The sequence below is a fragment of the Aptenodytes forsteri genome, unplaced genomic scaffold (genome assembly GCF_000699145.1).
Source record: "Aptenodytes forsteri isolate BGI_AS27 unplaced genomic scaffold, ASM69914v1 Scaffold146, whole genome shotgun sequence".
Classification (NCBI taxonomy): domain Eukaryota; kingdom Metazoa; phylum Chordata; class Aves; order Sphenisciformes; family Spheniscidae; genus Aptenodytes; species Aptenodytes forsteri.
Window position 1 is genome coordinate 4,273,744 of NW_008795128.1, and position 14,640 is coordinate 4,288,383.

At 41.9% G+C, this 14,640-nt stretch overlaps 1 protein-coding gene across 1 annotated transcript in view; it reads left to right on the top strand.

Moving 5' to 3' along the window:
- The window catches only part of AMBRA1 (autophagy and beclin 1 regulator 1), a 127,370-nt gene that overhangs the window by 38,933 nt on the left and 73,797 nt on the right, over positions 1-14,640 (top strand). The window contains exons 9-10 of the mRNA XM_009277524.1: positions 4,703-4,783; positions 5,341-5,441. Coding sequence (XP_009275799.1) covers positions 4,703-4,783; positions 5,341-5,441 — 182 coding nt within the window. The remainder of the gene's footprint in view (positions 1-4,702; positions 4,784-5,340; positions 5,442-14,640) is intronic.

Here is a 14,640-nt window from a genome sequence, read left to right on the forward strand (position 1 = left end):
TATTTGCTGCTCCTCTCAGTTGTAAAGCTAGGAGTTAACTTTCTATCATAGTGTTCCCAACACTGTATGTCCCTTACTCATCAGGATGGTGATTGACACGTTCTTAGAATCACCAGCAAATATAATGTTCCCCTCACCACCTTTTTCCTACTTCTATAAACTTTGTGAAACATAGTACACACTTTGTCTTGTAGTCCTATGCAGCTCTTGTAAGTATACCCTTCCCAGGATATGTGTCATCTGTTTCCATCTAAATCGGCAGTGAATCCTGTGAAGTGAATTGCAAGATTTCAGGATCTGTTTCTTCTTTAGTATGGCCAGTTTAATATGACATGCTCCAGGTACCCTCTTTAGAGGCAGACTTGACCAACCTCTAAGGCCAAATAAGTTTGCATTTTCTGGTAACCTCCTCTGAGCTCCTGATACGATCTTTGTGCTACTCGGGCCCTCCTTGCTCTGTGCTACTCCTGCCCTCTGTGCTATCTCCTCTGAATTAACCTCCTGTAGTCTTAAAAAATTGATAGCAAGTAAGTGGAGATACTTAATGTTTGAAGTACAGAGAAGATGTTACTGGTTTTTTTGTTACATCAAGATGGTGTGACTGAATCCAGTGCCAACCCTTACGGATATTAGTAGCTGCCACTTAACCAATTATTTAGCATTTCTATTGTATGTAAGTGTCTAACCTCTGCAATAGAAATTGATTTAGCATTTTAAATTGGATCGCATGAAACATGATAAAATGCTGAAAATATGGAACAATTGGCTTGGTCAGGTATAATTTGATTCTTAGGAACTTGCATGGCTTACTGGTGCTAGCTCTGATAATTAAATGGCTTTTCAAAATGGTCATTGTTGACTTAAATCTATTGGCAGTGTAGTCAGTGGGAGTTTTAATATTGACTACAATGGCAACAGTTAGACGAACAGATTGCATTAGAAATCCCATGCTGTGTGTTTAATTTCACTTCCTGATACAACAATCTCTAAATATTAAAGAGAATTCTTGCCAAGATAGAAAAGCAGAACATAGCTTTTTTCCTTTCTGACAGTCTTGACTATATCTGTATCCACTCAGTTATTAATGCCGTAGCCAAGTTACCAGATGACAAAGAATGCCTTTTTCTCCAAACTTTAGGATGCAAAGTTTTGCATCTCCATCTCTGTTTTCAGAGCCGGCGTCGCCGCTCCATTATATTTACATTGGTCAACTTTTCTCTCAACAAGCAAACAAAACAATAGCAGAAAAATCCAAGGAGATTTGACTGTCTTATCCAGTTTAGGATGAACTTTCATCCTTCTTATGCCCTATTAAAGGTCTATAAATCTGCTTAATGTTTGGGAATTGCTTTCTTTTCCTGCTCCATTCTGTGTTAGTGTTAATGCTGTTTTTCCCCTACCAACTCTTATTCTCTGTATCGCTGTTTTGATTTGTCCCACACTGGTATCTGAACAAATTATGAATAACCTGAATTTTGAGCCAGACCCGTAAAGTTGTTTTGACCATTTGTTGGTTCTTGCAGTTTTCCTCCTGAGACTAATTTGTCTGTTAATAATTATAGTATTAAGTCTCCCTTGTCACCTTACACGCTGATTACTTCTGATTCTTTCCCTGCATCTTGCTCAATGGATTGCTTAGTTCCTTCATTATTATTTTTTCACTGCAGAAGTTCCCCTGTGCTGTTCATATTTGCTGGTGCACTTAAAACAAAGGGCATTGCAGGACACCTTTTTAGCCCTGTTACAGAGCACTTGCTGTGGCACATTTTTGTTTCATTTACTTTTGCAAGGTTGCTGAGTTGCTTTACAGAAGAGGCTTTTTTTTATGTAGACATACACACTCTGAGGGATCCACTTTTGCAGGTTATGTTAATTAAACTATCCACTGCAAATCATTAGCTAATGGGTCTGTAGGTGGTTGACACTGAATAGAAAGTAGAGCATTAGATCTTCACCAGTACTTTAGAGAACTTTGGAAACTTTTCATTTCTTGCCAGAGTGCTTCACACTGGCACTGCAGTCGTGCTAACATCTGCTCTCCTCCCTCTGTCAGCAGGCTGTATGTGGTACAGAAATAACACCAAGTGCCACCCATCTTCACTGATCTGTAGGGTTTTTTTAAATTTTCCTTTTTAGAAGGTGCAGAAATAATCTTCAGCTGGCACCAGGGTAATATCAGCTGTTCTAGCTTTTCAGCACTAGATGCTTAAAAACACTCTTGCATGGAGTTGAGCATGGGAGTTTAGATACAAATGACTCTGTAGATTAGTGATTCAGAGTAATGTTTAGTAATATTCCTCTTTAGCACAGGGGAGTGTATCTTACACTTCCATTACAGTAAATAGGAATTCTAGCATTCTCAAAGGATAGTCACTGTTTCTCATTCCTAATTCTGCTGTTTGAGTTATAGGGGAGTGGCAGTTGGGGTGTGGTGGTTTTTAAAAATTTTTTTTTTAAGGCGATGTTAAAAATAGATTGCTGTCTCTTGAATCGGTAGAGGCTGTGTCTGTCATGGTGAAAACTGAAGAAAAGTCTAGCCTATATTTTTTCCCTTTTAGGCTTTTTGTACTGGAGGAGGGTTATATGCACAGTGAATGGGACCGTACAAGATGGAGTTCTTGCATCAGAAAGTCTCATTGATTAGAAAATTTGTGTCGTAAAATGTTTTTGTGGATGCTAAGAGCATTGGCTAGTGACATTTTAAAAAACTTGAACAATTAGTTGATTTAGGTCTCTTGATTTGGACTGTAGGAGACTTTGCATCTTTATTTTCTTTTGTTTGCTGGAGCTAATTCCTCATTCCTTTTGAAACATGCTGCAGAGATTCTCTTCAACTGGAGAGTTCTGCAGGGTGTAGTCCTGCTGTTCCTCTAGCTGATACTTGTCCCTTTCAAAAGCATCTTCTAATTCTAGTAAATGTCCAAAGCAAATGCAAACCCTGAAAACTGTTTTGCTGCTTTTCTTCCAGGGCTGCATTTCAGCGGTTTCAAAAACTGCTATATGAACTTTTAAAAAGTGTATTTCTTGTCTGACTTTCAGTAGCTCTTACTGTGTGTGGCAAGATCTGGAACATGACACTTCTTTTTCCCTTTGGCCTTTTCTCTTTAGCAGGAAAAGTTGATATGTCAGCACTTGAGTTCCCAGGACTCCTTCTGTTATTGATCCACATCTTAAAAGGCTGGAGGCCTCTGATAAAAGAACAGCAGCAGCTTTTACATTGCTGATTTCAGGAACCCTGCTGGTTACGCAGAAACCTCAGGGCGAGGTGCGGCTTTGGCTGTGAACTGCAAATCCTGTGCCTGCAGTGGGAGGAGAAATGGAAGCTTTGAGCTTGGATTTAGATCTGGGTTTGGTGAAATAGCTTGAAATGCTAATGAGCTTTGCAGAACAACCTCTGCTCTTGTGTTCCTGGTTCCTCAAGTGTGTGGGAAACAGCCACGTAATGGACTTTTCTTCTCAGCCCACGTTTCTTGCTCACTGACTTTAAAAAAGCAAAACAAAAAAAAATTATAAAATGCACAGCTTGCTGGAGTGGGTTAGGAATGTGCTGCTAGTGTGTTGCATAAGGAATATTTAGTTTCCTAGTGATTCCAAGGCTCTGCAAGTAATATTCTCCCCACAACTGCCTGGGAAGGAGACAAGTAGGGCTGCAATTACAGATGGGGATCTGGAATCCAGTGAGAACAGACTTGCTAATTTGTGCAAGGTCATGCAGAGAGTAAATTTCTGAACGGAGAATAAAGCACTGCGGAGGTCTGTTTCAAAACTCCAGAGTCACTGATGGAGTCTCATTATTTTCCTTACAGTTTTAGTGCTATATAATTACAGGTCCTCTTGTGACCTATGAATGCAATATCAGGACTTTTATTTGCTGGGGACTCTGGAGTTTTGGCCTCCTGATTATTGTAGGGTTGTTATTCCAAAATCAGACTGGGTCAGCCATGGCTTTGTCTAGCTCCTGTCTTGAGACTTCCAAGGATGACAGCTCCGCTGCCTCTCTGGGTAGTGTGTTCACTGTTGCACTGCCCTCCTGGGGAGAAGAATTCTCCGTGTCTGCTGTAGGACAATAGATGCTAGACCTTTTCCCCTCATTCCCCAAGGCCCAGACATTTATTGTGAAACCGAATGAGAGGGTTTTGAGGAGGTACGGTTTTGTCTGATACCACCTAACATTTCTGACTTCGCTGGAAAAGCTTGTGAAAGGTGAGATTATCTTAAGCTGTGATGGCACTTAAACTGGACCTTGAGGGAAGGAGCGCAAAAGAATAGTCTGCAGATTATGCTCTTTTGCCTGCGCTTCTGGGAATGAAAAAGTGAAATTTTACAGATCTTTCTGACTAACAAAGTTCTCATCAGGACTGTGGTGTGCTTGCTTTTGCTCTCCCAGTCCAAATTCTAAAGTTTCTTGTTCATTTGCTCAGGTGCTGATGTTGATTAATTGACTCTCTGTGCATTTGTTGATACTTTTGAGACATTGTCAAACAATTAAGAAAGTGGACATTAGGTGACCCGTATGTAAAACTGTCAGGAGTCTTTGGTACGGTAAGTTGTATGAATTTGGAACATTGACTTACGCAAGAGAACCCTTAAATCTCAGTGGCATACTCAGGATGACTAGGTGATGTTGTTGGGTTTTTCTTTTCTTGGAGAACACTTTATTACATAGTATTTTTAATGTACTTTTTTTTTTCTTTTGCTGAAGGGACAATGGAGACCGATCCAGGCACCGAGCTCCCCGGAATGCCCGCATGTCTGCACCATCGCTGGGGCGCTTTGTCCCGAGGTAAGGCTTGTACATGTAAGAGTAAAAGGGTGTGGAAATCCTGGAGGTACCAGTTGCAGTACAGCTCTCTGGTGCTTTCAGATGGATTCTTTTACTTGCACAGGGCTGCTGTATTCTTGGTTAGCAATTTCTGGGACCCCTGAGATGGCATGTTAGTATGATCAGCTGATCCTGTGACATCTGAAGGACAGCATGGTCTTAGTGCTTCTTACCTGCAGGTTGGGGCTACGGTGAGAACGCAGAATAGGAGGAGAAAAGAATCTGATCGGAGATTCTCAGCACAACATGCTGGTTTGAGATTAGGAAGCTATTGTGGGAGGTAAAGGATTTACTTAATGCTGATCTTCACAGCCACATTGATCAGAGGAGGATCTAATCTGTAACTTGCCTTTGGTTTGAAGCAGTGAAGTGGTTGGCTAAGCGGAGGAGTCCAGCCTTCCTTCTACTACAGTCTGCTGGAATACAGTCATGTTTCCTCAAAGATTGCAGTTGCTGTCCAGGGCTGTAATATACTGGGATGTCTTTCTCCATGTAAGCTTACTCTCTTTGTTTTGCAGACGCTTCTTGCTGCCAGAGTACTTGCCTTATGCCGGGATTTTCCATGAACGGGGACAGCCTGGCTTGGCCACCCATTCCTCTGTCAACAGGGTTTTGGCAGGTAATGAGGTTTCCTTGTTTACAGTAGTCATGTATATTAGTGGTATTTTTCTCATGAATCTGAGCAGAGGAGGATTGATGAGGAAAAGTCTAATTCCAGCTTTTGAGGTTCTATTTAAGTTGCCTGAAACAAGAGAAAGGACTGTTGGAGTGATGCGGTGAGCTGTCATTCAAGTGCTTGGGCATTGCAGATTCCATGCTTCAAGTATGTGTATGGGAGTCTCTGCATGAATTGGGGAGGGGTGCTGTTAACAATTCTCCCTTTGTTTAACTTCCTCCCCTATTCCTAGATGTCTTTTTCTTAACAACCTGACAGACTAATGATTAGCTTGCTGCAGGTCCTTCTAATTGAATTATAGGGTGCCTTGTTCATGTTCCGGCTGGCAAGACGCACACAAGGCAATGCGGGATTCAATTAGGATCTTAATAAGTGCATATTAAAAAACTCAGCTGCCACCACATACGGCACACAGGCATTTGGGAGCCTTAAAGGGCAGGCGGAGGTGGGAAGGGAGGTGGGGGGAAGAGGAGGAGTATGGCGCTCTGGCAGTTCATGAAATAGATGGTTATAGATGACACTTCTTGAGGGTGGGTCTTTTTTGGCTGGGTCTGAGTTGCTCTGTAATTAACCCCAGTGCAGGGGAGCCATCTTTGAGCTTGGGGGAGAACGAGGGATGATGTATGGACAGGTAGGTTGGGATGTGGTTCTCTTCCTTCCTGTAGGTAATCACAGGACCACCACTGAAACGAGTGCTGAAAGGTTTCTCAAACAGCTGCGTGACTCTTTTCCTTATCCTAAGGCACGACCAACTATGCCTAAACCATTTTGGACAGGGTTTGTCTAACCTGTTCTTAAGAGTCTTCACTGGAGTTTTGCCATCCATTTGGGGGTGGAACTGTTGTTGGTTTTGCATGGCTGATTTAGTATGGCAGTGGTCTTGTCTTTGATAACAGATTTCTGGCATCTCCCGGACTTTTGTCTCCCTGGATATTTTGGTTTGAGCGCATGGTTCATAGACCTTGCTGTTGCAGTAATAGTAAGAGCTCAGCCAAAGGCCAGCCTCCAAAGCACCTCTGCTTTTTTTCCTTAGGAAAGAGTGGAGCTAGCCTGTAGCTTTAGCTGACGCACGTACTTTCCCGTGCTGGCTGCCTGTGTGGGCTTTGGCTGTTGGCACGTGGAAACAGCACGCTGGCAGATAATTACTTGCTGCCAGGCAACACTGCAGAACTCTTGTATCGCCCCGCTTTGCTGGAGACACCTGCCTTCAACCCTCCTCCCATCCTCCTTGCAGTTTGCCTGTTCCTTAGTGGCTGGGAAATAGCCTGGCTTTTTCTCCTTGCTCATTTTAGGGAATTCGAGCCCCAAAATACATGTGCTTGCTGTTTGTTGTGTGTACACCAAGACTAACAAAAGAAGGCAGAAGTTGTAATTATAGGACTTTCAACAAACAAGATCAATCTTTTCTGTATGGCGCTGTGGTGAGCCTACTTAAGGCAAGGTTTGTTGGTTCCTACAGTGTCGTGGAACCTCACACTGGAATGGCTGGGACTCCACAGTAAAGGCTTTTATTGACTTAAATATAAAATTAATTCTCCCAATGCAGCAGCTGCTTGTGATACGTTGTTTTAATATTCTGTTTATTTTAGTCTGTACCTACGCTTTCAGTTTTCAGAATGTTTTTTACATTTGTGCTCAAAAACATGTTAATGTGTAGCAGAAACCAGTTGTAAAGATTAGGTGGAGGCATGAAAGATGAGAACTAGAAAATGAGGTTGCAATTGTGGAATAGTCAGAGAATTTATTGTGTTCGTTTTGTTGGTCAGCAGCATTGTAGTTTTCAATATTATATTTCAGAGCCATTGAAAGTTGCAGTGCTGACAGTTACGCTTTCCTTTTTAGTTAGCCTGTGCCAAAGCTTGTGGTCATTCTTTCCTCACTCTCATAGTGAAAAACCTCTACTCAAGCTCAAAAGTACTTTAACCCTGGCCTGGTAGTTACGGGTGAGGTTGCCAGCCTTGGCTGAGGGAAAAATCAGTCATCTATCTTCCTGTTAACACAGGCTAATCTAAACTTGAGTGCCTTAAATTGCTTCATCCTACCATGTATCCAGACTGTCACTTCTGAATTATGTTTAAATGCATAAATGCCAAATGTATTTCTTATGTAACCTCTACAGCATTTGAGAAAAGATGCCAAAAACCCCCCGTATTCCTATAACGTGACAGCTTTCTAAAAACTGACAATAGACTTCTGTGGTCAATTATGAGCGAGAGCTGTTGTTTGGGGAAAATACACCCAGTTAGACTTCTGCTCCTGTCCCCTTCCCCACTTACTGCTGTACGCGGAGAGGAAATAAAAACAGCAGACAGATTTTACGGGTGTGTGAATTACTTTGGTGTGCTGACTATATTTCTTAATGTCAAAGCTCTTGCTGTCAGGTTCTGTCCACGTTTACTTTCAGCTGTCGGCTTTATATGAACAGCTTTCTGTCATTTAAGTATTGTTCTCATGCAACCATTATAGACAATAGCTCCATGCTCGGGAAGACTGCCTTGTGAATAAATTCTTAGAGCAGTCTGGTTTAATGAACCACTAAAAATTTCAGGTTATCTAAGCAGACGGGTTAGTACACAGCAACACAGTAGGTTTGGCAGAATGACTCTGACGTGCCAGGCAGGGCTTAAGTCAGGATTAGAGAGTCCTTTGTACTGGTCAGGGACTGGTGGCCATCCCTGCACGAGGGCGCTTCCAGGCGAAGTATGGGAAAGGTGGCAACAGATGGATAGAGTAAGTGGGAGTTCAGGGGGAGAATGAAGCAATACTAGTCAACATGACAGACAGAGGTATCTCCATGCCAGCAGCCTAATTTGCATGTACCACTGGAACAACAGACAGAGTCCCAGTAGCACCTTCCTGCCTGACTCCTTATCTACTGGTGCAGTTTAGATCTATCAGCTGATGCGATACGCTGCATCACTGTGTTTTCTGGCACCAAGTAAAACACCATGTGAAAATATATTACATCAACATTGTTACCTTTAGCGTTCAAACTTGTAATCACACCAGAAAGTGTTGGTAGTTTGACAAGTTATATTTTCCTGTAAAGTCTATGTTGATTGGCAGTAATTACACTGTCCTCCTTTAATCCTTTATTAACTGAGTCTTATATCAGCTTTTTCATTATTTTGTCTGGAATCAATGTCAGGCTGACAAGACTGACATGTCTCATCCTATTTCAACCTTTTAAAATACTGATATAACACTAGCATATTTTTCAGTCTTCCACATTCCCCTTTTATTTCAAGACTTGTCAAAAAAACTGAGAGTTCATTTGGCAGCTCTTCTAAGGCTCTTGGTAGTGTGGGCTGTAAGCTACCCTCTGGACTCTTCTTTCCGTGGTGAACTGCTGTTAAGTGATGGGGTTGTGGTCTCCAAGGAAATATCCATACAGTGAAAGCTAGTTGAAGTGATTGTTTGCTAAAGTGATGATGAAAGTGGCAAATACATTTTGGCTTCTCACTCGATAGGACTGGTCAATTGCATGTGGCAATACAAGTGGAATACCACACCTTGGGGCCATTTCAGCCTTCTAGTCTCGTGTTCTCTGCCATTTGCAGGCCAACAGAGTGGGTGGGTGAGTGGTTGTTTTTTTGGTTTTTGGTTTTTTTTTTTGGTTCTGTGCTTCCCAGGGGATACCAAAGAGCTGTTCTGTGGGATGAGGTTGCACCTTTTGTAATGGGAGTTAGTACTGCTGCAAAGTTCAGCAGCTTTAACATGCCTGGCTCTGGATTCAAGGAACACACAGCTCAGTACTGTGTTTACCACCTCCTACTGCTTTTTTTTGTTTTTCTTTAAGCTGAAAATTTCTGCCCACTGTTTTGTTTGGGGTTTTTTGTTTGGTTTGTTTGTTGGTTTTGGGTTGGAGTTTTTTTGGTTTTTTGTTTTGTTTTTTTATAAATTTCTCTTTGTCCTAAGTCACATTGTGAGTAGGACACTGCTAAGTAATTTGAGGGCCAAGTCATGGATATTTTTTGGCATCTGGTAGTAGACAGATGTACATTTTAATATCTTTTTAAAAATCAGTAAATACATTTAAAAAAAAAGATCCAATTCATTACCACTAAAGTGCTTATGACCTCTTGTTTGCCTATGTGAACTTTTCCTTTAGGCTTTATAGTAATTGACAGAGACACGCTAATGGTATAGTGGAACAAAGAAGGCTTTAGTTTCAGTTCAGTGGAAGCTTGGAGGAAGAAGATCAGTGTTTGCCAAGGAACTTTGCAGGAGGCTTTAAAAATTGACACAGATGCCGGTTTGTTGATGTTCCTGTTACTCAGCAGGAGACCTGCAGATGAAAGTTTACTGGTTTATGATAGTTACCTAGCTTTGTGAAATGCTTCTGTCTCACCTCACTTTGTTTTAATAGGCATCTATTCAGTTCAACAAACAAAATATTTTTCCTTGAATGAACACAGATCGTGTTTGTCTGTGCTGGCTTTGCCACCAGGCTTTATCTGTTTAAATGGAATCCAACACAATTGCTCTGAGTCCTCCACCTCATGGGGAGATCCAGACTCAGCTTGGCTTAAGGGCCGAGTGACACAACACTCTACAGTTTTTGAGTGTTTTCATTGCTATTTCAGGGTAATAGATTCAGACCAGAGACTGAATGCTTACATGTATTCAAAGAATGAGCTTGATATTACAGATTTTTCCATAGCCCACGCCTATTCGGAGTATGACCTGCTATAAGAGTAATAATGGTGCAGCTTTGGGTATCTCTGCTGGGGTTGACAAACAAAGCTGTCTGTGGCCTCGTTACACTGGGATAGGGCTGAGGCTATAGGTGAAGCTAAGATTCAGTTGATAGCCTGCCTTTAATGGGGATCTAGGACTTCAAAGTGTAATGTTCAGCTGCTGTTTTCCCAAAATTACATAAGCTATCCCATTCTTCAAAGCTTGGCTCCCTGGGAGAATTCTAGGTCACGTGTCTTCAAGTGAATTTCTATACTTCAGCCAGAAACCGCTAATGCACAATTGTTAGAGCATTTGAAGTTTCATCAGGATAAAAATTAGCTAAGATGGTGGATAAATGTTGTCCTTGCTCTGTGACAGGAAGATTTATTTGAGCACGTGATAGTTCTCCTAATAAGAATTAGGGCGGTGACCTCTCACCAGTCAAATTTTTGAACCAGACCCACTAGCTAAGGTGCCTCCTGGTGCATGTTCCCAATCTGTTGATCACTCTAGCTGTGTTAAGGGCAAATGTTCAAATACAAGTGAATAGCTCTAACCTAAGGCCAGTTAAAATGGATGTTGATGAGCCTGTGATACAGACAGTTAGATAGAGTGTTGGTTGCTGCTGCAACTAGAATTAGCCCAGTAACCTTTCACTTCTGCTCTAATGATGGAAGTGATCTTGATAAGAGGCTGCTCTGGTTGCCTTGGAAACCATATTGCGGACAGATTCTCCAGTTCCTCTGGCATTGCAGGTGTGATTGCCTCCCATGGCTCAAGTCTCCTTGACCTAATCCTGTTCTGTCACATACAGTGTCAGTGAGCTGTGAATTCTGTTCTGGGATGCCCTCATCCTTCAAATGTGCTTGCAGTGATGCACAACTGTACAGAGTAGCACTTAGATGACTTGAGAGCACCAGAAGGCCAGCAAGAGTTGATGGAAAAACTCATCCCAGTTGTCTCTGATGTACCCTTGTTTTCCCCACTGTTAGCAGGTATGTACTTCACTTCCTCTGGCAAGGCTTTCTCTGTAGTTGCCTGAGACTGAGTGTTGTTTTGAGTCCGTACCTTCAGCTGTCAGTCATTGGCTTTTTACTATTAGCTTGCTTCTGCCTTTTCCTCTAAGACAACTACATGAATTTGGGTTAGTGTCCTGATCTAATCCTCCTTTTCACAATAGGCAGATCTGTAGGGTAATACAATCAATGAACATAGCCATGTGGCTTTCTATGCAGTGTGTTTCTGTTATAAGTCTGTTGGGTACTGCTTAATATGGAAAGACGTAAACCTTTGAGTAACCTGATTCTCTGTGGTGTCTCTGTGATATACCTCAGTGGACGCTAAACGATATAAGAGGCTTAAAATATGCCTCAAGTTCTTCTGTGACTGGAGAGCTATAGATATGTCACCTTCATCACAAACTTGAGAACTGTTTATAATTTCTGTGAAAGTACAGCCTTTCATGCAGAAATGTAAGGAAGAAAACAGGCTGCAGTGCTGAACTGCAAATGCAGGAACTGAACTCCACAGTAGGGAGTGGAAAGTGTGCCTTTATGGAACTGGTGAGAGGTATCCTTGGAGTTGTTGATTTCCTCAAGACAGTACTTAGCTTCTGAAGACAGTAGGGTTTTGGAAGTGTGGAGAAGACTTTAATTGTGTGACATCCTCTTATTTAAGTGTTAATTTATAAACTTGCTTCATGTGTTCTGATAACACACTTGCAGCCCATGAGCTTTCATGAAGCTTAGCTGCTGGACCTCAGCTCTCATCTGCCTTTGCCTCTCTCCAACTGCTGCTCTCCAAGAGCAGCTTTCAACTATGAAAGTTTTTAACATTGCTTCTCGATCATAGTGGAGTATCTCACAAATAAAATCTCCTGATAGTTCGGTGTCGTAGACGGATTGGATGAAGGCAGAATAAAGTCATACTGTAGTTAACTTTATCTTAGTATTAGATCCATTGTTGACTTCTACTTCATAGATTCTATAGCTGTGGCTACAGAGTTATACCACATCATGACTGTGGTCAGAAGGTGAACAAACATTCTTCAAATGAAATCTCTCTCCCAGAAGGTAGAAATCAGTTTGTTAATGCTTAAAAAAAAACAAGCCTAGAAACCAACTGGTAATATGTAACTTCTTACATACACAGGGGTCATATAGCTGATCCACAGATGCTACATTCTCCCTAGCAGGTCCATCTTCATAGTATGTCAGTCATTTTTCACTGTATTGCAAGACACCAGTGAGTTTGTTTTTTCAGGCTCTGTGCTTTAATTGGCAGCCTAGCTGCCACTTGTCTGGTTCTGTAATCTGTGTCATCCTGTAGCATTGTACCTTGGCACAATGAAGGCTGAAAGGTAGTTGATGTTATTAGCATTTGAATGACCTACAGGCCATCTCTTCTGAAATACTAGTCTTGTGCAAAGACCCCACAAAAGTTCCCAAGGTGGTGGTATTGGTTTTGATGCAGATAAATGCTGCCCAGAGCTAAAGGGGGTTTACTTCTCCCATCTAGCTAGAGGTCTCCTGAAAGTGGATGGTAGGTAGTGTTGAGAGAAAGCCATTAACATATGCATTTATGTGATTGAAAAGGTTGTGTGTGTTGTTTCCAGTTAGCCTTTCCCTCCCATCCAAAATATCAAATTCTACAGTGAAAATCCGTGCGGTTACTCATCCTTGTTTTGATGTCTGCTCCTGCTGTACACTGTTGCATACAAAAAGCATAGACAGCTAGAAAGTGTCAGGGTACTTTGTGTGCTGGAATGGAAAAACATTAATCTGGCTGTCTGCTTATGATGCTCTGCTTGCTCTATGCTGCTCTTCACTTCCTTCTTCCCTTTAGCAGTGAAGGTGCTCTGTGGGCACAAACACTTCTCTGTTGTCAGCTGTGAACAGATCCAGTTTGAATTCTTTGGTTGGGACATTAAGAGTGCAAAGCACTAGAGATTGAAGGGCAAAGGGAATGAACTTGCATCAGAACCCTTGTAAGATGCTATCCCCTATTTGTTTCCAGAGACTAGGGTACTCTCAAGGCTTGAGTGACTCCAAAACCAGTTTAATTTCTAAAACAAATTTGTAATAATATTTTGTAATATCAATGTCTTTATATGGAAAGAGATGCCTCTTCACACCTGAGAGCTGGAGATGGTCCAAAAGTCTCTTAAATATTGCACAATAAAGGTGAACTGAAGAGTCAAAATAGTGTTATTAGCACTTTAAAGCCTGCTCTTGCTCAGTCCTTTTTGTTCTTGTTTTTCCTTTATGCTTTTGCAGCTCATGCCATGGTTCATCTCAATCTGCTAAGTCTGGGAATATGTTAATTGCACTATGGGGGGTATTTACACTGTAATTTTTGGGGCATCTGACTTGGGAAGCTAAGCTTCCTGTATAGTTAGCAGAGAAAGAGAAGCTTCTGCTCTGATTTATCAGCTGAAGTGAGCTGAACTTAGGTGCTCTGAATCTTCTGTGGAGCTGCCACTCTATTTATCACTGATTGTATAGGGAGCTTTGGAAGAGTACCTTTCTGCTGTGGATACCTTAGATGCCTAAAATTAGGCAGGTTGCATCCTGCCCTGATGGCTGAGTGCAGAAAGGATGATATCTAGAAGAGGAGCCTGAGCAGAAGGGATGAAATCGAAGCAGGAAAGGTGGTATAAGAAACTAAGAAAGCAGGAACTCTGAGAGGAGGAAAAGCAACAGCTGTTTGGTTTGTATGGAGGATGTTCTTTCATGTGTGCTTTGCTTCCAGAAGTAAACACTGCTTGGCACAGTGGCAGTGCCAAGGTAACGTATAGCTTTACTGTTGATCAGTGCTGCTCACCTGCTTTCTTTATTTTCTGCATTTATCCACTGAAAAGGTGGAGTTGCTCTCCACCTCCCCCCCTCCCAGTACACAAACCCTACCACTGTCTGCAGCAGGTAATCAAATTTTCTTAGGAGGAGCTGTACCCTTTTTCTGTTTCTGTAGCTTTTTGTTCTGGTTTTTTTTGAGATTTTTTTTTTTTAAAACTTACTCTGGACTGCAAGTATTAATGGATGTTTTGAGACCAGTCAGACAGTGCATGCTTAACTCGCTGCTCAAGATAAATGAGCCTTGTGTGATAGGGATTTTTTTTTCTTGTTTCCACCTGTGCAATTTGAAGCTGGTACTGCCACTGTCACTTGGTGTGCAGCAGTGTTGCAAATTTAATTCTGATAGCCAGGTGTATGGAACTTGGTTTTACGATGTGAATGAGTGCGCCTGCTGCAGGAGCCCTTTCTCAGACCACATCAGTCTCAGATACTCAATAAAAGCTCATGTGACTTCCTCCTACATTATCATAGAATCATAGAATAGTTTGGGTTGGAAGGGACCTTTAAAGGTCATCTAGTCCAACCCCCCTGCCATGGGCAGGGACATCTTCAACTACATCAGGTTGCTCAGAGCCCCGTCCAACCTGACCTTGAATGTTTCCAGGGAT